We start from the raw sequence: 26353 nt of genomic DNA, 5'->3' as shown, positions 1-26353 counted from the left end.
GTGCAAATTATATCAATGTACATTAGTGTTTGTGTATTCAAACAGTACAATGAAAGAGATTTATTATTCTGGCTTTGATCCTCACTAAACAGCAAAAAGAAACTATCCAAGCATCTGTTCAGGAAGACCGCACTCCTTAATTCCAAAGGAATCAAACAGGATTATTATATCGAATTTATAGCACAGTAAAGGGGCATTCAGTCTAACTGGTCTTTGCTGGTGTTTATGTTCCACAGAATCTTCCCCCACCTCTTATTCATCTAACCCTGTCAACATACCTTTTCATCATCGTTACATCTTTATATCACCAAAAACCTCCGACCTCGTTCACGGCTGGGATTCTCCTGTGTCACTGCAGTGAATGGAGTTTTAGCCAGAACACCAAATTTTCCATTCCCACTTGCAATGGGGTGGGCACAGACGAGATGGGAGTATGTGCCCCCTGTCTCCCCTCTCCCCATGTTTATCTAGTGACCAGAATTCTCTGACTTCGCCCTTGACTGGGATTATCCGCACCCACTGTTGTGAACATTCTATAACCACTCTCTGGGCTAGGCAGTTTCTCTTGGTGGACTATATTAAATTCATGACGCTAGTTTTAATCTCCTCCCCATAGTGAGCGGCATGGTGGCCTGGTGGTTAGTTCTGCTGCCTCACAGCGCCAGGGACCTGGGTTCGATTCCCGGCTAGAGTCACTGTCTGTGCGGAGTCTGTGTCTCCATGTGTTTCCTCCGGGTGCTCCGGTTTCCTCCCACAATCCAAAATTTGTGCTGGTTAGGTGCATTGGCCATGCTAAATTTTCCCTCAGTGTACCCGAACATGTACTGGAGTATGGCGACTAGGGGATTTTCACAGTAACTTCATTGCAGTGTTAATATAAACTTACTTGTGAGATTAATAAATAAACTTTAAACTTAAACCCCCCAATAAGTAGAAGGGTATTCTCCTTGTCTATCAGGTCAGCACTCAGCCTTCTCTTTTCAAGTGGACAGGCCAGATATCCTGATGGTTTCCCGATTTCTATATTTAATACTCAGACACAATTAAGACCATGCCACATGGCTGAGTTTAAAAATAAAGGTTTGAATGCCACCCCCCACCCCCCGCCCCCACCACTCCCAGGGGTAAATTTTGTGGAGAAAGTGTTTGAAACAAAATTTTGCTTGATGTTAGCTCATCTTGACATTCCCATTTGGTCTGATAATGTCCCTTTATCACCAGTAAGATCTGCTATAAACACTGTCAAAAACACCACGAGGTAGATATTTAAATATTTTAATCTGGTTGGTTTTCTAGAACAGAAAATATGAAAGTGAAGTACATCTCAAATATTCAGGTCATTGTTAGTTCTGACCGCAATGAATACGCTTCAGCAAAAGCTAATTATCTTACAAACATTTATATCTCTTGTTAAAAAGTCTTACCATTTATGAATACAGTTGTAAAAGATCAGAAATCAATTGGTAAAACTGATGATTGTTGGACAGTTGTGTAAATAAATTATTTTTATAAGAGACATATAGAAATTTTAATCCCATCACTGTTTCAAAAAAAAAACTCAAGGATGATTTTGCAATATTTGAGGAGATAATTATTAACGTTCCTATTCGCAGAAATTAGTTTATTTTATGAATGCTTCCACTTTAAAAAAAATGTTGCTAAAGCAATTTTGTCAGTGGGAATGAATGACTCATCGTGGTGGGAGAGGCACAGGCCCTCTGTCAACTCTCAGTTCTACTTTCTCTGCTCTGGGCATTCTGTCTTCTCTACGAGCTCTCTCTCCCCGATGTGCTCTCTCTCCTCTGTGTTCTCTCTCTCCTCGCTGTGCTCTCTCTCCTCTGTGTTCTCTCTCTCCTCTGTGTTCTCTCTCTCCGTGCTGTGCTCTCTCTCCGCGCTGTGCTCTCTCTCCACGCTGTGCTCTCTCTCCGCCATCCATTCTCTCTCCTCTCTCCTTGGGTTTTCGAGGTTGTGGTTTTGGAGCGGAATACTCTTCAAAGTGTTGACCAGGGTTTGGGGCTGGTTGCTTTGGTTGCTTTATCTGTTGTCTGAATTCCTTGGGCATTTCTAGCCCAGTTTGGAGTGGGTACTCCGCCACTAAACAGAATGAAAAACAACCGATTAATTCAGAGGTACACTTCTTCATAGAAGCAGATATCAAGAAATTAGGGTATAAAATAATCCTTTCATGAAGCTATCATTATAACCCTCCGCAGGTTAATTAAAGTGTTTTGTTCAACTTCACAGGCAAGACAATAAAACTTTGTCCCCCTCCCACCCTCCATATAGGTATTTATATGGCAAAAGATTCAAGCTAATTTCAGCTCTGCATTTACAGAAAAATGGATACACCCTCACTCCAAATTTGCAGCCAAAACTCTGAACTGTTTCAACAGATTTAAATATTGAGGGTAAAGAGAGAACAAGTTCACCAATGAATGCCAATGAGCACAAAAGTGTGTTATCAAGAACAAAGTAATTTAAATTGAGTTGAAGTGAGGCCAGTGATTTGATTCAACTTAAGGTGGGCATGTTGTTTTGAAAATGTTGGCACACGTGCACAATGCTTCTCAGCACAGTCACGTTACTCTGCAGCATCATTTGTTTGTTATTCTCTAAAGATCAGCTGCCTGTCTGTAGCTTTAACCAAACCACCTAAAGTAGGTCAGTTTGACTTTGTGTATGTCTGCTGAATGCCCTCCCACTCAGAGTATAGGAGCTCCAATACTCTCTGCAGCAGGCCTTTTCTTCTTCTCAGAAGGCGTTGACTCTTTTTGAGGATGTGGTTCCGTCGACACTATTCAGCCTCTGGCACTTTGCACAGATAAGAACATAGGAACACATGAAATAGGATCAGGAGCAGACCACAAGATAAAGGAGCAGAATTAGGTCTTTTGGCCCATTGAGTCTGCTCCACCATTCAATCATGGCTGATATGTTTCTTAACCCCATTCTCCTGCCTTTTCCCCGTAACCTTTTATCCCCTTACCAATCAAGAACCATCTATCTCTCTATCTAAATTACACTCAATGACCTGGCCTTCACAGCCTTCTGCGGCAATGAATTCCACAGATTCACGACCCACTGGCTGAAGAAATTCCTCCTCATCTCGGTTCTAAAGTGTCATATCCCTTTACTCTGAGGCTGTGCCCTCAGACCCTAGTCTCTCCTACTAATGGAAACATCTTCCCCACTCCCACTCTTTACAGGACTTTCAGAATTCTGTAAGTTTCAATGAGATCCCCTCCTCATCCTTCTAAACTCCATCGAGCACAGACCCAGAGTCCTCAAATGCTCCTCATATGTCAAGTCTTTCATTCCTGGGACCACTTGATCCTGTTCCACCATTCAATAAGATCACAGCTGATCTTCTACCTCAATTCCACTTTCTCCCTGCTCCTCGTATCGTTTATTCCTGGAGTGACCAAAATTCTGTCTATCTTAGCCTTAAATATATTCAACAACTGAACATCCAGGACCCTCTGGGGCAGAGAATTCCAAAGATTCAACCTTTGAGTGAAAGAATTTCTCCTCAACTCAGTCCTACATAGTTGATCACTTATCCCGAGACTGTGGCCTTGTTCCAGATTCCTGAATTAGGGGAAACAACCTCTTGGTGTCTACTCTGTCAAACCCCTTCAGGCTTGTGTAAGTTTCAATGAGATCATCTCTCATTCTTCTAAACTCCTGACAGCAAAGGCTCAGGAGAAATTCCCGAGACATTTTCCAATGTGATGCCATTTTAACACTTGAAAATTACATGACCCCAGACGCCAACAAAAACAGCAATGAAGGAGGATTGAAACATTCTCTATGTAATTATTAAAGTTTTGATATTATACTTCAACAAATATATTTAAAGGGAAGTGGTGGCATTGTGGTAATGTCACCAGATCGCTAATCCAAAGACCTATGCTAATGGTCTGAGGCTATGAGTTTAAATCCCACCATGGCCGCTGGTGAAATTTAAATTAAATTAATAAATGTGGAATTGAAAGCCAGTCTTAGTGATGGTCTCATGAAACTATCATCAATTGTTGTTGTTCTAAATGCTCTGCTATTACATCCTTTATAATGGACTCTAACATTTTCCCAATGACAGACGTAAGATAACTGGCCTATAGTTACTTCTTTATTTGTTTCCCTCCAATTTTGAATGGAAGTGTTACATTGGCAGTTTTCTAATCCTCTGGGACATTTCCAGAATTTCAGGATTTTTGAAAGATTACTGCCAGTAGCACTTTCTCTGTAGCTACTTCCTTTAATATCCTGGGATGCAAGCCCCCATCAGGCCCAAGGGGCTTATTGGTCTTTAGCCCCATCAGTTCCCTTAGTACTTTTCCCGTTGTTATAGTCCTATTTTCTCCCTGCCTTCTGTCCCTTGATTATTTAATATTCTTCGAATGTTATTAGTGTTTTCCACCGTGAAGACTGACTTTGTATAACTTCTCTGCCATTTCCTGGTTCCTCATTATTATTTCCCCAGTCTCATTCTCTAATGTGACTGTCTGTGTGGAGTTCGGACGTTCTCCCCGGGTGCTCCCGGTTTCCTCCCACAGTCGAAAGATGTGCAGGTTAGGTGAATTGACCATGTTAAATTGCCCATTAATGTCCAAAGATGTGTAGGCTTGGTACATTAGCCGTAGTAAGTGTGCGGGGTTAAGGGGATGGGGCTGGTGGGGGTTTGGAGGGATAAGTGCAAGGTGGGCCCTGGTCAAGATGCAGAGAGTCAGTGCAGACATGAAGGGCTGAATAGCCTCTTTCTGCATTGTAGGGATCCTATGGTTCTAAGGAGCCTATGTTCACTTTGGCCTCTATCTTCCTTTTTATATATTTCAAGAAGGTCTTGCTGCCCATTTTAATATTACTTGCTAGGTTACACTCATATTTTATCTTCTACCTCTTTATTATTTTGTGGCCATCTTTTATTAACCATTCCTAATTGGCTATGAGAAGGTTCTGTTGAGTTGCAGTCCCTGTGCTGTGGGTACACTCACAGTGCTGTTACGGACAGAGTTCCAGGATTTTGACCCAGTGACAGTGAAGCAATGGCGATATATTTCAAGTCAGGAGGGTGAGTGGCTTGGAGGGAATCTTGGAGGTGCTGGTTTTTCCATTAACTGCTGTCCTGCTAGGTGGTAGAAGTTGAGGGTTTGGAAGGTGCTGTCAAAGAAACTTTGGTGAGTTGCTGCGGTGCATCCTGTAGAATGGTACACTCTACTGCCACTGTGCATCGGTGGTGGAGGGCATGAATGTTTATGATGGTGGATGGAGTGCCAATCAAGTGAGCTGCTTTGTCCAGAATGGTGTTGAACGTCTTGAGTATTGTTGGAGCTGCACTCATCCAACCAAGTGGAGAGTATTCCATCACACTCCTGACTTGTGCCTTGTAGATTGTGGCCAGCCTTTGGGAGGTGAGTTACTCGTCCCAGCCTCTGAACAGTTCTTGAAGCTATAGTATTTGTATGGTTAGTCCAGTTCAGTTTCCGGTCAATGGGAACCCCCAGGATATTGTTAGTGGAGGATTCAGCGATGGCAATGCCATTGAACGTCAAGGAGAATAAATAGATTTCCTCTTATTGGAGATGGTCATTGCCTGGTACTTGTGTAGCGCGAATGTTACTTGCCACTTATCAACCCAAGCCTGAATGTATGGGAATGGACTGCTTCAGTATCTGAGGAAGCGTAAATGGTGCTGAACACTGTGCAATCAGACCCACAGCAGTGTGTTTAACTCTTAAGTAACATCTGAAATGGTCAAGCAAGTGACTCCTTTGCATCGAACTGCAATGAAGTATTGTTACTGATGAGTCCCTCAATGTTTGTTTCTTGCTAGCCTGTGGTTTAGTGGTGAGAAAGAACATGCAGTTTTTGATGATTTCATTGTTCTCCCTCATACCTGAAACGATACACAAACACGTTCACCCTCCTCATTTGTTCCTGTAGCTCATCCTTTCTTTTCATTTTAATTACAATTAACAGCAGGGTCAGGAATACACAGCTGCCTATTTTGGATGTTCTGTGTATGGATGTCTACAGAGTGGAGCCTGGTTAGGATGGTGAATAAAATGATGTTCAGTATGGGTGAGATGAGTGGTTAGCCGGGTCTGTAACGGTTTATGAATAACCTGCCTATCCTCTTTCTCAATAAATTGTTGTTTTATTCAATTGCTTGTGCTTGATCTAGATGATACAAATAGCAGAGAAGGATATGGTAAGCGCAGGCAAAAGATACTGTGGATGTTTGCCTGAAGAAGATGGACAAGATCAGTATCTGTCATTACAATTAGTGTCTCCTGTTTTGAGAGTCTGTTCATTTATGTTCAAAAATGAGTCAGTCTGACTCCTACTTGTAAGATTTTGAGCTTTCTCATAATTTTTAAGGTCTGTAACATCTATGGATTTCATTCAGTTAATGGTTCAGTTTGAATTTCTGCTAGTTGGGATTTTCGACGGGCAGGCAGTTGTTTGTGAGAGACAGACATTTTATTGTTTTGCAACTTAAGTTGCCGAGAAGTGGCTCAGTTTGATGGAATAGTTAAAAGGATTGAATTCAATTTTAAGCAGCACTTACTCAGCAATCATCCAATCACTGACTGATGCTCAGTTTGCGTTCTGCCGGGGCCACTTGACTTTTGAGCCTTGCTCCGAACATAGACAGAATTCCAGAGGTCTGACGAGCATGTCCAGTTGTGATTCAGCTTAGCATGCGATTCCTTAATTCTTTTATTACTTATAAAATTTAAAAACCTGCTTAACTCACAGAAATCCAGGATTAACTCAGCGCATTGTTGCAGTCAATGGAAGGAGCAGCCAAGTTATTCAATTCACTGGCAACCGGTGTGAGTAGCACGCTGCCCTAACTGTCAAGGCAACATTCAACCAGATATCTGACACAAAATGGGGTTGATTTAATTAAACCTGACAAACGGGAAGTTAGTGGAGATGGTTGGATGGCAATCATTACAATGTAGGAAGTCTCACAACACCAGGTTAAAGTCCAACAGGTTTATTTGGAAATGTCACATTTCCACTCCATCTGACGAAGGAGCAGCGTTCCGAAAGCTTATGGTATTTGCTACCAAATAAACCTGTTGGACTTTAACCTGGTGTTGTGAGACTTCTTACTGTGTTCACCCCAGTCCAACGCCAGCATCTCCACATCAATCATTACAATCCCAGGACCTTGTTGCATAAATTTCTATGGGCAGCATCTGGGTGTCCTGAGATCGATGGCTCACCACCTGACTTCTCAAAGCTTTTTTCCCCATTCAAAACGCTTGTGTCTAGACTGTGACAGAATATACACCACTTGCCTGCTTAGAGCTTACCTACAGGCCCCTGTTAATCCATTTCCTACACGATGAGGTGCTATATCCAAGGTCATTTTTTGAATTGTCAGCTTTTTTGGAGCTGTAGCAGTCTTTTGAAGAAGTCAATCAATATTTGACAGTTTTCTTGGTCATTTTGTATGTCTTTGGTCTTTTACAGAGCCATAATATTACTTACCGTCTTTCCTTTTCCGTTGACAGCATCTTCGAATGCAATAAATCAATATGATTAGTATGATAATTGCCACTCCAATTGCTCCTCCTAGTATCATAATTTTATAATAACTAAAGGTTGGAGGTTCATTTCCTGTAAAGAAAAAGGGAATGGCTGACAACACGAATAATGCCTGTAAGCCACACAGTAAAACAGCAATACCAGAAATGCAATCAAGGTTAAGATATGAAATTATACTGTGTTTTCATTGAAACAATATATTGTTAGTATAGCAATATTCATTGTTACAACCAATATTAAAGGTGTATGAATGATTTGTTCTTATTCGTGTATCTTATGCCAGTAGGTCCATTTTGCCTCGGGACAATCAATGTTAATGGAACAGGAAAGTCCTAAAACAGCCACATGTTAACCCCAAAAATAAGCCTGATTTAATTTTGTGAAAGGCTTCCTAATGGGCAAATAGCATGCCTGCTTGAAGCAATGGGTAGGCCATGTTCTGTATGCAAATCGGGATCCCAAAAATGTTGGGAGGAACATGGTGACAATTTGAACTGACATTGTGCTTGGATGCATACTCATGAGAATTGTTTTTTTGTGTGTGTAGAGCCAAAAGAAGCACAAGTTCTCCTCTTTTATTATTCGTTCATGGGATGTGGGTGTTGCTAGCTGGCCCAGCATTTATTGGCTTTCCCTGATGGAACATTTAAGAGTCAACCATATTGCTGTGGGTCTGAAGACACATGAAGGCCAGACCAGGTAAGGACAACAGATTCCCTTCCGTAAAGGACTTTAATAAACCAGATGGGTTATTAAAACAATCGACAATAGTTCCATGGTCCTTTTTAATTCCAGAATTTTATTGGATTCAAATTTCACCATTTGCCATTGTGGGATTCGAACCTAGATCGCCAGAGCATTACCTTGGGTCTCTGGATTATTAGTCCAATGACAATACCACTATGCCACTGCCTCCCCCAGCTCCACAGAAATATGCAGGCTCGTCTTCGATCAGCCTACCTTACAACCATTCCCTTGCAGTCCATCCTGTGACTGCCTACAACATGCTGGCCTCAATCATGACAGGTTAACATACCTGAGGTGGAATTGTGGCTAGCTGCATCAGGATGCGCATTTGGCATCAGCAGTTCACCTGCCAATCAATAAGACCTGGGCCAAAAAAAAAGGTAGAATTCTTTGCAGCTGGCATAGATGGTTGGACAACCACCCAAAGTCAAACTTGACCTCAGTGAATGATGGTAGCATCTGAATACATGCCCATTGTTCATCAGAGGAATGCTCTCTCCATCAGGAAGGGATGGTGAACGGTGTAATATAAAATAAGAAGAAACGGACTGTGAAAGTAAGACCAATTTACAAAATCAACCTTTGATCTTTGGTATCAAGTCGATGCAGATTGATTTGATTATTATTGCCACATATATTAGTATACAGTGAAAAGTATTGTTTCTTGCACACTGTACAGACAAAGCATACAGTTCTTAGGGAAGGAAAGAAGAGGGTGCAGAATGTATTGCTGTTGCAGTCATAGCTAGGGTGTAGAGAAAGATCAACTTAATGTAACCCTTACCCTAATATAAGGTAGGTCCATCGTTACAGAGTTAAAAAGTTAAAGTTAAAGCTTATTTATTAGTCACAAGTAGGCTTACATTAACACTGCAATGAAGTTACTGTGAAAATCCCCTAGTCGCTGCACTCTGGTGCCTGTTCAGGTACCCTAAGGGAGCATTTAACATGGATTGTGGGAGGAAACCCATGCAGACACAATGTGCAAATTCCATACAGACAGTCACCAGCCAGAATCAAACCCGGGTCCCTGGCACCGTGAAGCAGCAGTGCTAACCATGTGCCATCGTGCCGCCCCAAGTTTAAAAGAGTTAGAGTAGAGTTTTAAAAGCATAGGCCGAGAGTAAAAGATGGAATTAGAGGTTATGCTGGGCACAGCTTGCAAGGAGTTGCCTCGCTCCGGAGCCATCTTAAGCTGCAATGGGCATTTACAAAGTGATTACATCCAAACTCCACCGTGAGAATGTGAATTGCAATTCTTTATGGAAAATACGTCATTTAACCAAGAATTTCAGATGGAACTTTTGGTTGATATTTCAGAATTGAAGTTAGCTTTCCTTTATGGAACCTGCCTCATTTCCATTCCCAAATTTTGAATTCTTTTGCAGGATCTTGGGAAAGTGCAGGGTAGCGCAGTGGCACAATGGTTAGCACTGCTGCCTCACAGTGTCAGGGACCCGGGTTCGATTCTCGACTTGGGTCACTGTCTGTGTGGAATCAGCACATTCTCCCTGTGTCTGCGTGGGTTTTCTCTGGGTGCTCCAGTTTCCTCCCACAGACCGGAAGGTGTGCTGGTTAGGTGCATTGGCCATGCTAAATTCTCCCTCAGTGTACCCGAACAGGCACCGAAGTGTGGCGACTTGGCAATTTTCATAGTAACTTAATTGCAGTGTTAATGTAAGTCTACTTATGCCACTAATAATATAAACTTTAAGACTATTTGTTGTTCATCCCTGATTGTTGTTGAGAAGCTGATGGCGAACACCATAATGGAAACAAAAAACTTTAATGAGCAGCGGTTCATCAATGTCAGTTATACACCCAGGCAGTAAATTGAAAATCTACCCTGATTTATTGATCAAGACTTTCAGACCAGTTGAAGGTAAATTTAGTGAGATGCGTTTGACTTCAATTCAATCTGATGTTACACGTTGAGGTGCATTTCCAATTCAATCTAGAGTTACTTATTTGGAAGACGAAGAAATCAATTTCATCTGGATTTACTGATCAGGAACTATTCCAGATTAACACCACCCGACAATAAGCAAGTGAAGTTGAAAGCCTAGAAACCAGTTCTCTCCATTTCCTATTATCAGACTATAATCGTAATGACTAACGCAAGAACAAACCTGCTGTCATTCTAAAGTGTTAATCTGCATTTACCTTTGCAGCTAATCTTTCTTGAATTGCTGATTTTGCTAATCTCGTTGCGAGCAGTGCAGACGTATATATTTCCCATCTTTTTCAAGGATTGCACCTTATTTAAATATTTATCGTTGCTTGTTTCTTTTAGCGAGTCACCAAATAATTCCAAGGTGAAACTTGTTCCATTCTCCACTCTACAGGTTATGTTGACCGTTGTAGGAGAAGTGCATTCAAAATCTAAGACTGGCTTTGAGACTCTCACTGAAAGAGAAAGAAATAGTACATAATAAACATGTAAACATCGTGGGCCGAAGGGCCTGTTCTGTGCTGTACTGTTCTATAAACCACACCAATGATAACTATTGTTTATAAAGCACCTTCAATACAATAAAATCTCAAGACACATCACAGGAACATAAACAAACAAAACTCGAGATCCAGCCACATAAGAAGATATTAAGATAGATGGCCAAATGTTGGTTAAAAAGGTCATTTTTGAGGAGCACCTTAGAGGACAAGAGGGAGGTAGAGCTGGAAGATATTTAGGGACAAGGCAGAATTTTATGTGATTGATTCTAAGTGTCCAGCTAGAGTGAAAATGGGAGAGTTCCTGATCTTTTTTTTTTGGGTGAGTTTTTACTCCCAATCTTATGCAGTTTGTCATTGAAAATATGGGCTAGACTGTTTCCAACTGCTGCAGGCAGTGGACTGGGCTTAATTCGCCAGCCAGCCTGCAGAGGGAGCTATTACACATGCTCAGACCTCTGATGCTGCACATGCGCAATTTCAACAGCGGGAGTCTGATAGACAGAGAGCGAGTTGCCAGGCCTTTTCTGTTGCAGGCAGCCTTACAAACTCTCCCCCTCCACCGAAATCGTGGGACCTCCGGATGTTCGGGAGCCCCACACAAACCAAGATGCAGCCCTGGCCGCACCCCCCCACCACCCAGATCAATTGCGCCCCCTCCCCCGAACTGATCACGTTGCAGAGTGGCAGTGGCCTCCCCCCCTCACCACATCAGGCCGCATCTTCAGGCTGCCCCCATCTTCAGGCTCTGACCCCCATAAGCCCTGCCCCCGTAGACCCCACCCACTGGGCCCCCCCACCCATAGGCCCCACCTCTGCCAAGGTGCCCAGTGGGCATTACCAAGGTGCCAAGCTGGCAGTGCCAATGTGCCAGGGTGGCACTGCCAGGCTGGCATTGCCCAAGGGGCACACACCTTTGCCCTTGGCCTCCCTGTGGAGGCCTTCAATGGCCTCCGGTTCCATAGGTGAGACCAACAGGACTGCTCCCTGTTCATGGGGAGCAGGTATTCTCCTCGCCAGAGTGAACCTCCCCCAGTGAGGCCATAAAGGCAAGTGAGCCTGGACAATTGAGGGTCAGGTTCACTAAACAGGTGTAAATTAACATTTAAATAAATTTGAATAAATTATTTCGCCTCTCGCCCATTTCCAGCGAGAGACTGACCTTGTCAGAAATCCAGTTCCCATAAAGTCGCAAGAGCCGTGAAATCGAGCGTGATCCTGATTTCTCGGCTCTGACACAATTTTATCAGCTTACTCCGCCCATCGATGGGCGGGGCTAGCCGGTAAAATCCCAGCCAGAATTCGAGAGTATAGGGCATGACGAATAGTCAAGCGATTAAATCGAGGATGCGGAAAAGACCAGAATTGGAGGAGCGTAAAGATTTTGGCGGGATCATAAAGTGGAATCATCACAGCACACAAGGAGGGTTGTAGGGATGGCGGTTATTGCAGAAATGTGGAGGGTTGAGCCCTTAGAGGGATTTGAAAACAAGAAATTAGGATTTTAAAATTGAAACATTCTCAGCCCAGGATCCAAGAAGGCCAGTGAGCACAAAGAGACTTAGATAAATTTGCAGAGACGGTAGTTTATCCTGGCTATCACAGCGCTGGCCCTTTTCTCTAGATAAAAGAAAATGTGTTTACAGCAACAGTTATTTTAAACTGGTGTTAAACTTATCTTCATCACACCTTATCTTATCTGTAAGAGTTCTAAAATGAAACAGCCACAATAAATTCCATTTACACTGCACCTTTACTGAAGTATAATCAGAAATAATTGAATGAGATGCCAAAGAAGCAGATACTATGGGTGATGACCAAAGGTTTTGGAAGTTTCATAGAATCATAGAATCCCTACTGTACAGAAGGAGGCCATTCAACCATTGAGTCAGCACCGGTTCTCTAACGGAGCTTCTTACACAGGTCCTATCCCCAAAACATCACGCATTTACCCCACTAATCCCCCAAACCCACAGATCTTTGGACACTAAGGGGTAATTTAGCATGGTCAATCCACTAACCTGCGCAACTTTGGAGTGTGGGAGCAAACCAGAGCACCCGGTGGAAAACAATGCAGACACGGGGAGAACATGCAAGCTCCACACAATCACCAAAGGCCAGAATTGAACCCGGGTCCCTGGGGCTTGTGGCAGCAGTGCTGACCACTGAAAGCAGAGAAGGGAGATAGGGCAGCTGAGGGTGTTAGGCAGACAACTAAAGGCATGGCCATCAATGGTGGGATGAATGGGGTGAGTCATTGTATAAAGGCCAGTGTCAGAGGAACAGGGAACACAGGATGGCATGATGGCTGTAGCACTTTACGTAAATAGGGAGGGGCAAGGACATTAATGATTTAAACACAAGAATGAGACATTTAAAATGTCAACCTGGAACCACTGTAGGTCAGTAAGCACAGAGGCCCAGAATAGGAAATGGATTGCAATGCTTTAGATGAGTTAATGGTTATCATATGTGGAAGACAGGAAGCACATTAGAAGAATATTGAATTCATTGAGGTGGCAAAGGCAGAGATAAGAGTTTCATCAGCAGAAAGGATGCTGTACGGGTAGAGGTAGAGGAAGGCAACAGATGGGTAGATGGAGCTAGAAGAAAGAGAAATTTTGTGACAGAGAGTCAGAAGCTCAGCTTGTGATCTGGTCACATGCCAACATCGCAAACAGTCTGGTTCAATCTGACATGATGGACAGGAATGAAATCGACCGCAGAGATATTGGCCGTGATTTTTCTGCCTTTCCTGCTGGCAGGATTTTCTGATCCCACCAAAGGTGACCACCCTCCATGGGTTCCCCGGCGGCGCAGCCAGTGAGCAATTGACTTTGGCGGGACCAAAAGATCCCAACAATGGCCAATGGTGACCCCCTCTGCCGCCAGAAAGCCCATTGCCGGTGAGCTGGAAAATCTTGGCCATTGGATTTGTCACTGGGATTGAGAGTGATATCTCCCCTCTCCTAAATGGGGGTGGGATGATTCAAGACTGGTTGTCTGGCAAGAGGTCTGATAAAAGAAATAGAAAGGAGATAGAGGGACATGATGCAGAGGTACAACTGGATGTAATCGGCAAAGTTATAGAACCGAACTCTATTTTCCTTCTGCAATGGGTGTCACGGTGGGTCGGAGCAGATAATATCACAAGAAGGTCAACAATTAATATTACGTCTTTGCGAAACTAGTTCACTCCACCTGTCAATGGCGAGACATGTTTCCCACCGCAGCACATCGGGAAAGTCATTTTAATACATTTATATCTCATGATAAGGACTTGTCACCGGAATCATCCCCCACTCTGCATTATCAAGCCATGTTGACATGCAATTGGAACAAGGTGTTTCACAATACATAAGTAACGCTCGACTGGCGACCTGCACATCACTTCAAGGTAGCTCGCCTACCTTGCATTACACAACACTCATGGGAATCAGTGACAGGCTTTGTAGGCAGCACCATAAGACTTCCAGGGAGTAATCACAGGCAAGTTACTACCTATCAGACCAGTGGTAAAGTGGGGGTGGTTTTTACTAGGCTGCAGGCCCATGGCTCCACTGGGGAAGGGGTAAACTGGCCTCAGGCAGGAGAGTGGGCTACTGGACTAGACCTGGACTGTGGATTATGAGTGGACAAGGTTGCACTGAGGCACATAAGTGGGGGAAGGGTCCGGGGAGTGATTTATGTTGAACAATGTAACTGGCCTCGAGATGAGTGTGGGTGAGGTCCACACAAGCCTTGACACATCCCCTTCAAAATGTTTGGGAGACTAACAAACAGCTCTGCACCAGATGCACAACGGCATCAAAGGAAACGGGATGGATGAAGCGGTCTGTGAGGCCAAAGGGTATTTGGCTGAGGTTGGAACAGAAGGGAATGAGAACTCCTCGATAGTTTTAACACAATCTTGGCATGGGAACAATTGCCACTTGGTGTGAGAAGTAGATCAGTAAAACAGTCTTCAACATTGACAAATTTAAGTGTGAGGAGCACAAAAGGATATCAAATCAGAAAAAGACAACAAGAAACAAATACAGGTAACAGGCAAGAATTAGTATACAGTACATTTCGGTTGAAATGCAAAACATGGTGTTCATGCAACCAGCTTTCTCATATCAATTTGAATAGCTTATTACATGTAATTTATGTCATTACACATTCACTGCCACTATTCTGATGATTTTACATCTCTGCACTATAACCGAGAATAATAGTAAATGGTCAGCCTCTCAAAGTTTTATTTTGGGTAGGACAATAGTCAGTGATTATTATTGAACATGTATCTTTCCTGGTATCTAATATTTGATTGAATTTCATCCGTACTCTGGAAGTGAGATAGTGAAGCTATTATCGGACTTATTCAAGAGGGGTTGAACCCTGTGATGACAGGATAGAGTTGGATGAATGAAGAGTGGTGAAGGATTCATAGAATCATAGAATCCAACAGGGCAGAAGGAGGCCATTTGGCCCATCGGGGCTGCACAGACCACAATCCCACCCCAAGCCCTATCCCCATAACCTCATGCATTTACCCTAGCTCGTCCCCCTGACACAAAGGGGCAATTTAGCATGGCCAATCCACCTAACCGGAGCACCCAGAGGAAATCCACACAGACACGGAGAGAATGTGCAAACTCCACACAGACAGTGGCCCAAGCCGGGAATCGAGCCCGGGTCCCTGTAGCAGTGCTGACCACTGTGCCACCGTTCCACATCGATTAGGGAGTTGGTGGTGGAAGAATTTTCCAAGAATGGAGAAATGAGGGTGGCATGGCAAACACCATGGGATAAATTTTCTGGTCCCACCCATCACAGGTGGAACAGAAAGCTTGACAGACCATTTAAAAGGCCATAGACCTCGGGCGGGAATTTCCAGTTTTGGCGCGGACGTGACCAGAAGATCCCACCCCCTGGGTCAATGGACTGAGCCGCCAAAACTCTTCTGGCGGATCTAACCACGGCGGGGCTGGAAAATCCCAACATATGGTATTTTTAAGAACAAGTTAGACAGCCAGCATGAAGAAAAGGGATGAACAGATATAGGAACAACGTGGGAACATGGGATTACAGCTGATGATCACTTGGAGAACAAATGTCAATATGAACTGGTTGGGCTGAACAGCATGTTTCAATGTTATAATCTCTTTGTAATTTTAAATATAAATTTTCTGATCCCACCCACCACGGGAATCGTAGTGGGCACAACAGAAAATTTGGCGGACCATGTAAGGTTCGTTGATATCGGGCGGGAATTTCCGGCCTTGGGGCACTTGTATCCTGAAAATCCCGTCCATGGGCGGCACAGTAGCACAGTGGTTAGCACTGCTGCTTCACAGCTCCAGGGACCTGGGTTCGATTCCCGGCTTGGGTCACTGTCTGTGTGGAGTTTGCACATTCTCCTCGTGTCTGCGTGGGTTTCCTCCGGGTGCTCCGGTTTCCTCCCACAGTCCAAAAATGTGCGGGTTAGGTTGATTGGCCATGCTAAAAATTGTCCTTAGTGTCCTGGGATGCGTAGGTGAGAGGGATTAGTGGGTAAAATATGTAGGGATATGGCGGTAGGGTCTGGGTGGGATTGTGGTCGGTGCAGACCTGATGGGCCGAATGGCCTCTTTCTGTGCTGTAGGGTTTCTAAGATTTCTAAGATGTCTCGATATTGTAGAGATTAACCTGTATGGATAATAATGATGCATAATAATTGTCTCGTTGATATGGAGTGCACAATAGAATCATAGAAATCATAGAAACCCTACAGTGCAGAAGGAAGCCATTTGGCCCATCGAGTCTGCACCGACATCCCACCTAGGCCCTATCCCCACTTAGTTACCCTGCTAATCCCTCTAACCTATCATATCCTGGGACACTAAGGGTTAATTTAGCACGTCCAAACAACCTAACCCATACATCTTTGCACTGTGGGAGGAAACCCACGCATATACGGGGAGAATGTGCAAACTCCACACAGACAGTGACCCAAGTCGGGAATCGAACCCAGGTCCCTGGAGCTGTGCGGCAGCAGTGCTAACCACTGTGCTGCCCAATAATTCATCTTAATATCATAAACTTTAATCTGTCCAGAATTACGTGCACAATATATCCGACTAGGCACCTTTAGCAATCTATTATGAGAAAACACTTAGGGTAATCTTCATTTTGTTATACCTGAATTAAAATTGCGTACAATTGTTTTCATTTATTTAATCCAATCACAACTAAAGCACGTGCATCACATCTGTCAAGGTTTTGAACGGTTAGTTTGAAGACTTGGTGGAGTTTGTGAGGTAATTAAAAGACATTTGCTTTTAAACTACACATTCAGAGTTTCTCTATAGTCCAGTATCAAGTATTTGTTAACAAACCTTGCAAAGCATAAAGTGTTGATATGATTGCTCTAACTTGAAGCTGTTTTGATATTTCAGTGACATCAAAAAACTTCAACAGAGGAAACAGAAGCCAACCGCAATGCAAAGAAATAATCTTCAGCAAAATGTCACAATATTATCATGTACATATTTCCGTTAGAAATGAACGTGTGATCTGTTAAGTTGAGAGATAAAATTGATAAGAACAACTGATCCAGTGAATTTTGGCACCTCTTATCCTCATGGCAGAGATATGGCAGAGCTGGGGAAACCAACCAGCACTTAGTGATCAATTCATATAGGAAAACTAGAAATAAGCTAAACGTCACCCTATATTGCATAGCAGTTAAGCAAATTTACTTCCAGGCAGCTGATTTTTAAAAAAATTCCAATTCTATCAAATCAAGTCCAATTCAGAGTCTCAACAAGTTGAGACATTTCCGATCCAAGCTGATAAGACAGGGCCTCCACTCCTGTCTTGGGCCTGATCTACGTGAGCCAAGCTGATTGGAGTAGGTGCAAGTCCTCCTCCTCCAAGGCTTGATCTCATTTGCATCTTAGCCAATAGGCCGAGATACCGCTTTTAAAAATTGCTTCAAATCTTAAATGTAACCTAATGACCTCAACCAAGCGCAGCATCCTATCCAAACTACACTTGATCTTAGCCAAAAGGCAGAGAAGCGATTTATCATGATCAGCTACTTCAGTTTTGTGATTCCAGCTAACACGATCAGAACTCTCTGGTCCAGTTGTATCCTTTGTCAACTACTTCCCGTCAGTATTGCAGTGACAACTGTCAACAGCATGTGTGTTCCCATGATTTTTATATTAACATGTGAAGGACATACGAGGAAAATTTGAAAGCCCATGTTGTATATAGGCTACAGACTTGTATATAGACTTTGCAAAAATCCCCAAATTGAAAATGCAAAGCAGGTCTGTTTGACATCTCAGAAAAGAGAATGATAGGCCTTTATGGGCGCAATCTTACCAGCTCACCGTGCTGGTCAATCAGCGTGGCGAGCCAGGAATATAGCATGAGAAGCCAAAAGTCCGATTGGCTATCCTCCCAGACCCTTTTCAGCGGCGAGAATGGCTTCGCATCCAGAAAGGGCACAATGCCTATTTGTAATTATATTTAAATATACTTACTGGGCAGAATTTACCAAAAAGAATTCTAAGTGCGGAATTAGCATGAAAGCGGGAGAGAATCACGCCAATATTTTGGGCGAGCTCACAGTTGCAATTGTATGGGACTTAATGAAGAAAAAAGCAGCAGGGTGCGATTCTCACCAGTGAAGCCAGCTGCTGACCTCTGGGGGTGTCATTGTCTCAGCCTGTCACCTCTCACCACACACCCACCCCACCCCCCCCCCCAACCCTCCACGGACATCCAGACCTACCGCTGATCATCCCCCCCATCCACCGGACATCACTCCCCATCCCCTCACCAATTGCCCCCCTGCAGATTTCCCCCCACCCCCAGATCACCACCACTGCAGAGTTCCCATTACCCCCCAATCCCCGCCCTCACTGATCAACAGCCTCCTGATCGCCATGCCTACCAATCAATCACCCATTATCGCTGCCTGCACTGATGAACCCCCCCCCCCCCCCCCGCAGAGTTCCCCCTTCCCTTCCCCTTTGTGGAGCTCCAGCCCAGTCTGTCATGGCTCCACCCCTTCTCAAGCCCCACATTCCTCAGGCTCCACCATCCTCAAGCCCCACCCCTTTCAGGCCTTGCCCCCCTAGGCACTGCCCTGGCACTGCCAGCGTGCCTGTGAGCAGTGCCAGGGTGCCCAGTGGGCTGTGCCAGGGTACCAGGCAAGTACTGCCAGACTGGCACTGCCCAAGGGGCGGTGCCGAGCCCTGCCCCCGACCACCTGGAGGGTTTCAATGGCCTCCAGTCACACCAGTAAGGCTATCACGTCTGTTCCCCATTGGTGGGGAGCATACATGATCCTCCCCAGTGAGGACCTCGATTGGTGAGGGGATAAGTCCAAGTGAGCCCAGACAATAGCGTCTGGGACTCATTAATGACATTTAAATAATGTCAGAAATATTTAGATCAACTTTGCGCCCATTCTGGATGCGAAGCTGATTTCACTGGCAAATCAGTGCTGGTAACATCACGAGAGGTGAAAAACCGGGCACGAACCTGAATTTTACCGGCGGCATGAGCCAGTAAAATCACGGCCACTGGGTTTGACTTGGCTGCTTCTGCCATCCCAGCTGCTTCCCCCCTTACCAGCAATACATCAAGCCGATGAGAATCACTACTGCTCTGTAGTAGCAGAGAACAGGTGCTAGGGGGAATCAAAGACCATTGCAGCCCCAGGCGGTCGGGCGCATGGCCAGGCAGTGCCCATCAGGCATTGCCAGTCTGGAAGTGCCCATCTGACACACTGGTACTGCCTGGTTGGGCACTAAGTGTGCCAGGAGCACTGCCAAGGGTGTGGGGCCTGAGTGGGAGAGGGGCAATGACTAAGAGTTATGCACAACGATTGGTGGGCTTATGCATGGGGGGAGCTCTGCAAGGGTGGAGCTCTGCAAGGGGGTGCTCTGCAAGGAGTGAGTTCTGTCAGGGCAGGGCTCTGCAAGTAGTGAGCTCTGCCAGGTCAGAGCTCTGCAAGGAGGGAGCCCAGCAAGGGAGGAGCTGTGCAAGAGGGGAGCTCTGCAAAAAGTGAGCTATGTATGGGGAGAGCTCTGCAAGGTGAGAGCTCTGCAAGGGGAGAGCTCTGCAAAGGCGAAGCTCTGCAAGGAGGAAGCTCTGCAAGGGGGGAGCTCTTCAAAGGGAGAGCTCTGCAAGGGGGGTAGCTCTCCTAGGAGGGAGCTCTGCAAGGGGGGGGATCTCTACAAGGGGGGGAGCTCTGCAAGGGGGGAGCTCTGCAAGGCGGGGGGAGCTCTCCAAGGGGGGGGGGGGGAGCTCTGCAAGGGGGGGATCTCTACAAGGGGGGGAATCTCTACAAGCGGGGGAGCTCTGAAAGGGGGGAGCTCTCGAAGAGAGGAGGGGCGGGGACTCTGCAAGGAGGGAGCTTTGCAAGGTGGGTGGTCATGCAGAGGGGTAGTTGTGCAAGGGGTGCGTGCAGAGATGGGAAACAGATGGGGGAGGGGGTGCACGTCGAGGTCCGCCAGGGCACTCATTCAGAGAGCCCTAATGCCCCGATGCCAGCGACCCAGGTTGGTGTGGGAAGGGGCGCAGGGTGACAGTGCTGGCATTGATGGGGGAGTTCCAACGTCTGAGGGGGATGGTGGAAGGAGGTCTCCCAGGTCAGTAGGAGATTGGGATGTCCTGCGCAATGGTGCCCGAGCACTCTGAAGCCAGCTTCACTGGCATACTTAGGCACCATCCCCCGTCCCCCCCTCCCTCCCCTCCCCCCCTCCCTCCCCTCCCCCACCGCCACCAGTGCAAAGCACCCAGCTGTCAAAACAAATGACAGAGTGCCATGAGATTGTAGTGCCGAGCTCGCCCAAAATGCCGGCGTTGAGGACTCCCGTTTTCACGCTGTATTGACACAGGAAGTTTTGGGGGAAAATTCCGTATCAGCATGAGTAACACTTTTCCTTCAGACTTCAACCCGGAAGCTGTTTATTCTCACCTTTTCTGTTTTCACTTCACATCTTCAGCACACTTTCTACAAGCACTAGACTTTACTGCATGTGCTTGAAACGAGAGTACAGAAAAGTGTAGTGCACTTGTGGTCTCCTGAGAAGCCACCTGCAGTCTGTAGGTTACCACCTGGACTTTAACCTGGTGTTGTTTGACTTCTTACTGTGGTTACCACCTGTGGCAGGGATCTCGAAAAGTTCCTCCCATCATTGGCTGACAGATTTGGACAGCAATATGAAACTTGACCCAATGGAACCTGGCATTAGCCACAGAATGTGTGAGGAACTTTTTGAGGAAAAACATTTCTGAAGAAAACCCAGTGACATAAAATAAGTTAAGATTAAAAATGATAAAGTTATAAATCCTGCTGATCATACTGGAGGTGTTACCAATATTCACCTAAAATTCTGAAAGATTTTACATCTTATTTTCTTCATTGATGGTATATCTAGTCCAACTGAGCAAGTAGAGTTCTTTCAGGTAATAAAAAAGATTTCAAATTTATCATATTCAATTATTTAAATAGTACTGTTCAACCTCACAATGGATTGAAAGAAATGGCTTGGTAGAATTTACTAAAATGTTCCTGTAAGGATCCAGTTAGTTATTCAGCTAACATTATATAGTAGAATAATTTCTAAGATTAAGATTGACAGCACACAGATCTTGGTATAGAATCTGATATTCCAGTTACCAATATATTGTACATAATGGGACAAAGCAACTTTTGCTCTTGGTTCATAGTAACTACTCAAAACTGCTTACAATTTGGTGTAAACCCATTCAAAGGAAATAAGTGTGCTTTACATTTTTGCCTCCAAACCAGCTAACATTTGCTGGTTTAGGATTCGCTGTCTTGTAATTTAATGTGTCATGACATAATGAACATTATTAGGGTCCACACAATCCACATGGTTTGTGGATGCAAACCATGCATAGACTGTTTATCTTAGCTGACTGAAATGCAACTCAAATGGTTCAAAATATAAACTCTGTAAGACAGAACAAGAGTGCTCTAGAACCAAGACATCATCATCAAATATAACAAATGTGCAAGTCCAGTATTACAGAGAGACTGTATGAACCAGTACCAGTGTACCAGCACTAGAACAATATCAGGACAATACCAGGATAGTTACAATGCCAGTCTGGAGTCAATACGTAAGTGACATCAGTACCAAACCCATAACTGTACTAATGCCAATTCCAGACCTTTACCAGAGATTAAAACAGAGCAGAACCAAACATTTACAATGTCAGGTTAATATGAGTCCTTCAGCAGTTTAATACAAGCATCTAAACTGCATCAGCATTACAGCGACAGTGTTACATTTACTTGTTGGGTCAATTTGGCAATCCACTGAGGTGGCTTAAGGCAGTGTCAGTGCCATTATCCTGCAGCCACCAACAAATCTTATAGTTCCAAATCCACACTACCATGCATGTATATGGAACTTTTCACATAATGTATAACATTAATATCCTACACTCTGAGTGCAAATGCACGTTGACTGGCTGTTTCAGGATTCAGAGGAATTTAAACCTTCTATAATGTATGGCTAATCCTGACATGGAGAATATTTCCCCAAATTTACAATATCCTACTTACCTGAAATAGATTCTTTCCCCCAAAGGATTTGGAATTGCCTATTTTTTACCCAGTAAACTTTGCTCAAAGCTTTGGGCTGGATTCTAATCAAGAAAGATTTCAAAGAAAGAAACTCACCAAGTAAATGCAGTTGAAAGTCTTGAGTAAATTGCAGTTTTCCATCTTCGCTATATATTTCACAAATATATTTTCCTCCGTCGGTTTTTTCTTTAATTTTAAATGTCAAAGTCCCATTTGCAAAAACTTCTAATCGATCTTTATAACCACCATAGGGCATAGAAATACCATTTTTATATCGTCCAGCCATTATTGTACCATGCCGCCATTTGACCTCATAGTAATTATTGGAGCTTTTATCCCGAACGTGGAAAAATATTGACTCATTTAGCTCACCGTAAACATTCTCAACATCGGAAGTACATTCTGTAAGAAACAGACCTGTGGATTAAAGAATAAAATTGTTTAAATGTATTTATTTCTTTATGGTCAACTGATCTCTGTGACATACAGGGAAACCCATCATCAATCCAAACGATTGAGAAATCCATTCGGCTGGAGTCTCTTTGGCCTAATATGGGGTGCAGACTCTTCCACAAGAAGAACATAGGTAATGTGACCTGTCCAAAAGGCTTTGACACAGGCTGGCAGGTACAATGCTCAGAGAACACCAAATGTGTGCAGGATTGCTGCTGGTGTTTAATCATGATGTGGAGATGCCAGTGTTGGACTGGGTTGGACACAGTAAGAAGTCTCACAACACCAGGTTAAATTCCAACAGGTTTATTTGTAATTAAGAGCTTTCGGAGCCCTGCTTCTTCACTCACCTGATGAAGGAGCAGCGCTCTGAAACCTCATGATTCCAAATAAACCTGTTGGACTTTAACCTGGTGTTGTGAGATTTCTTACGGAGTTTAATCAACTGCACCTCACAATCTGACAGCAGAGAATACCACTAAGTTTTCACTGCTTAAGTTTAAGTTTATTTATTCGTGTCACAAGTAGTCTTGCATTAACACTGCAATGAAGTTACTGTGAAAATCCCTTATCCAGCCAGAATTATGGACATTAGCTTAAATGATATCTGGAACAGACTGAGAAAACTCCTGGGCTCCACTGGCAGTTCCAGCCCTTTAGGATGAATTTTCCATTGTAGCTAGAATTCCCATAAATCTGCTTATGGTAGATCAGGTATCATGTTATTAGATGTGTCATAGCAGCATGACTTGGTTCCAAACTTTCAATCTTATCTGTGTTATCTTAAGATACATGAACTTTAAGAGGGCTATGTTCTTTCTCTTTCACGGAATGTATTTATCAAGTTACCATTGAAAATATAAATTGAAGTTTCAATATAATAATCTAGAAATAAATGTCTCTAAGCAATGGAAGTTGGCAAGACTGAATCAGTGATGTTTTAGTTATGAATGCCCAGAAGTACAAATTGAAATTATAATAATTTCTTAGAAATAATTTATCCTAAATTTTGAATTAAATCACAAATGTGAAAGAATTTATTTTAGGCTCAATTGTATAGTTTCCAGATATATGAATATTTACTTCTAGCTTTTGAAAGTAAATTAAATGTGCGTTTAGAGTCTATTTTAAAAAGCAGATAAGATACAAGAGAAATGTTTGAGTAAATGCGATCCACCTTTGTCGCTAATGCAATAGGAAACCTAACTGCCCAATTTACAATTCTTTGAATTACCTCTATTTCCAAATTTCCTTTGGAAACTAAAGATACGATGCGAAATATAAACTTTTGAAGATTGCATAAAGCAGTTGATATCACAGCGGCTTTCCATTGAATTGAATCATCTGGTTGTCAAATGGTCAACTGAGCAGATATTGCCTGTTTTATAAGTTAAAATTAACCCAAGGAATTTAATACATAAAGTTAAAAATATATTTAAATTCAAATATCCTTACCTGATGTAGTTAGCAGAAAAATTATGTTGAATTGTAGTGAACATTTTTGAATACAAAGCATTTTGCCTGTGTGCCAGTAATTGAGAACAGAAACTGCCTGTTTTAACAAAAAGTTATTTTACAAAGGGAAGCTGATGCTAATCGCTCAGCTTAGAGTGGGAGGGGGAGAGGAGACAGAGAGGTATGATAGGCAGCTCTGAGTGGTGGGGAAGGGCTCTGACTGATATAGCTCTGCATCGGAAGGAAGAATTCTGACAGGTAGCACCAGGCTGAAGGGAAGGGGCGGGGAAGACGAGACTAGACTTTAACACGGTGACACAGTGGTTAGCACTGCTGCCTCACAGTGCCAGAGACTTGGGTTCAATTCCGGCCTTGGAGCACTGTCTGTGCGGGGTCTGCACGCTCTCCCCGTGTTTGCCTGGGTTTCCTCTGGGTGCTCCGGTTTTCTCCAACAGTGTCATTGTAGTGTTGGTTAGGTGGATTGACCATGCTAAATTCTCCCTCAGTGTAGCCGAACAAGCGTCGGAGTGTGGCAACTAGAGGACTTTCACAGTAACTTCATTGCAGTGTTAATGTAAGCCTACTTTTGACACTAATAACTAAACTTAATAACAGTATTGACAGAAGGGGAGGATTGTAACATACAGTTCTTTGGAGAAGTAAAGAGTTTGGCTAACAATTCTGTGGAGAGGCATTGTTTGTGAATGGTGCAAGATTGTAATGGGGAGCACTGATAGACAGTCCTCAACAGATTACTCTAGGCAGTTTGGTAAAGTAAGGAAGGGAATAATTTCACCAACGCCTTTTCCTACAACCTTTTTGTTATAGTCTCTGAGTTGCCCAGGGATTAATCCTCGGCTGCATGCTACCACTTGGCAAGATCATTCACATGCATAGAGTCAGCTTTTACAGTTATGCTGCTGACACTCAGCTCTGTCTCGCCAATCCTTAGATGTGTCGGTGGCGTCAGATTGCTTATCCAGCATCTAATCTTGGATGAGGCATAATTTATTCAGCATAACCTTAAAAACAGCTATTGCCATTAAACCCTGCCACAACCTTCACTCCTTGCCAGATTCCATCCCTTCCCCCAGCTACTGTCTCAGGCAGAGCACGAGTATGCATAAAATCATAGAATGGTCACAGCACAGAAGGCAGCCATTTGGTCCACCATGTCCATAGTAGCTCATTCTATAAGAGCTGTTCAGTTAACCCCACTCTCCTGTCCTTTCCCGTAGCCTTGCAATTTTTTTCTCTTCATTCAGGCAATTATCCAATTTCCTTTTGCAAGCCATGATTAAATTTATTTCCACCACACTCTTGGGCAGTGCATTTCAGATTCTAACCACACGCTGCATAAAAAAGATTTTCCTTAGTTCACCATTGCTTCTTTTGCTAATTACCTTGCATCAGTACCTGCTGTTCTTGAACCTTCCATCAGTGGGAACCGTTTCTCCATATCTACTTAACCCAGATCCTTGTGATTTGAATCTCCTCACAAACTTCGCTTCACTAAAGAAAGCAGCCACAGCTTTGCCAATCTTCCCATGTAACGGAAGTCTCTCATCCTTGGAACTGTCTTGTAAACCTTTTCTCCCCCCCCTCCCCCCCTCCCCCCCTCTAATGCTTTCACATCATTCTTAAGGTGCAATTCTCAGAATTGGACACAATTTTACAGCCTCGCTCGAGCGAGACCGGAACTTCCCGCCCGAGGTCAGCGGACATTTCCATTGTCCGCCCCTCGCCCACTCCAATTCCATGGCGTGCGGGGCAGTAGAATTCCGGTTTACACTCCTGTTAAGGTTAAATCAATGTTTTATGGTCATTCACCATAACTTCTTTACTTGAGCACTCTTTGCCTCTATTCATAAATAACAGATTGTGTATGCCATGTTAACCACTTTCCTGCCACTTTCACTGATTTGTGCACAAGGATACAATTATAAAAGAACAGAGAGACTGTTATGTTGTATTGTATTCTCTCCCTCTAACATAAGGTCATAAGTGGGGATATTCACTGATAATTGCATAGTATTCACTACCATTCACAACTTCTCCTATACTGAAGCAGTTTGTGTTTGC

The 26353-nt window shown here is 43.8% G+C and overlaps 1 protein-coding gene across 1 annotated transcript; it reads right to left on the bottom strand.

The window, feature by feature from the left end:
• Positions 1–1260: 1260 nt before the first annotated feature.
• LOC144506487 (T-cell surface antigen CD2-like) lies at positions 1261–24455 on the bottom strand. Its single transcript, XM_078232667.1, has 5 exons — positions 24272–24455; positions 22460–22780; positions 10474–10716; positions 7507–7635; positions 1261–2094 (listed from the first exon to the last, which is right to left on the bottom strand). Exons 1-5 carry the CDS (start codon positions 24330–24332, stop codon positions 1691–1693), a joined length of 1158 nt encoding a protein of 385 aa, XP_078088793.1. The 5' UTR covers positions 24333–24455; the 3' UTR covers positions 1261–1690.
• Positions 24456–26353: the final 1898 nt, after the last annotated feature.

Source organism: Mustelus asterias, chromosome 17 (genome assembly GCF_964213995.1).
Source record: "Mustelus asterias chromosome 17, sMusAst1.hap1.1, whole genome shotgun sequence".
Classification (NCBI taxonomy): domain Eukaryota; kingdom Metazoa; phylum Chordata; class Chondrichthyes; order Carcharhiniformes; family Triakidae; genus Mustelus; species Mustelus asterias.
The sequence above is the reverse complement of the archived record's forward strand: the minus strand, read 5'-3'. Positions and strand labels throughout refer to the sequence as shown.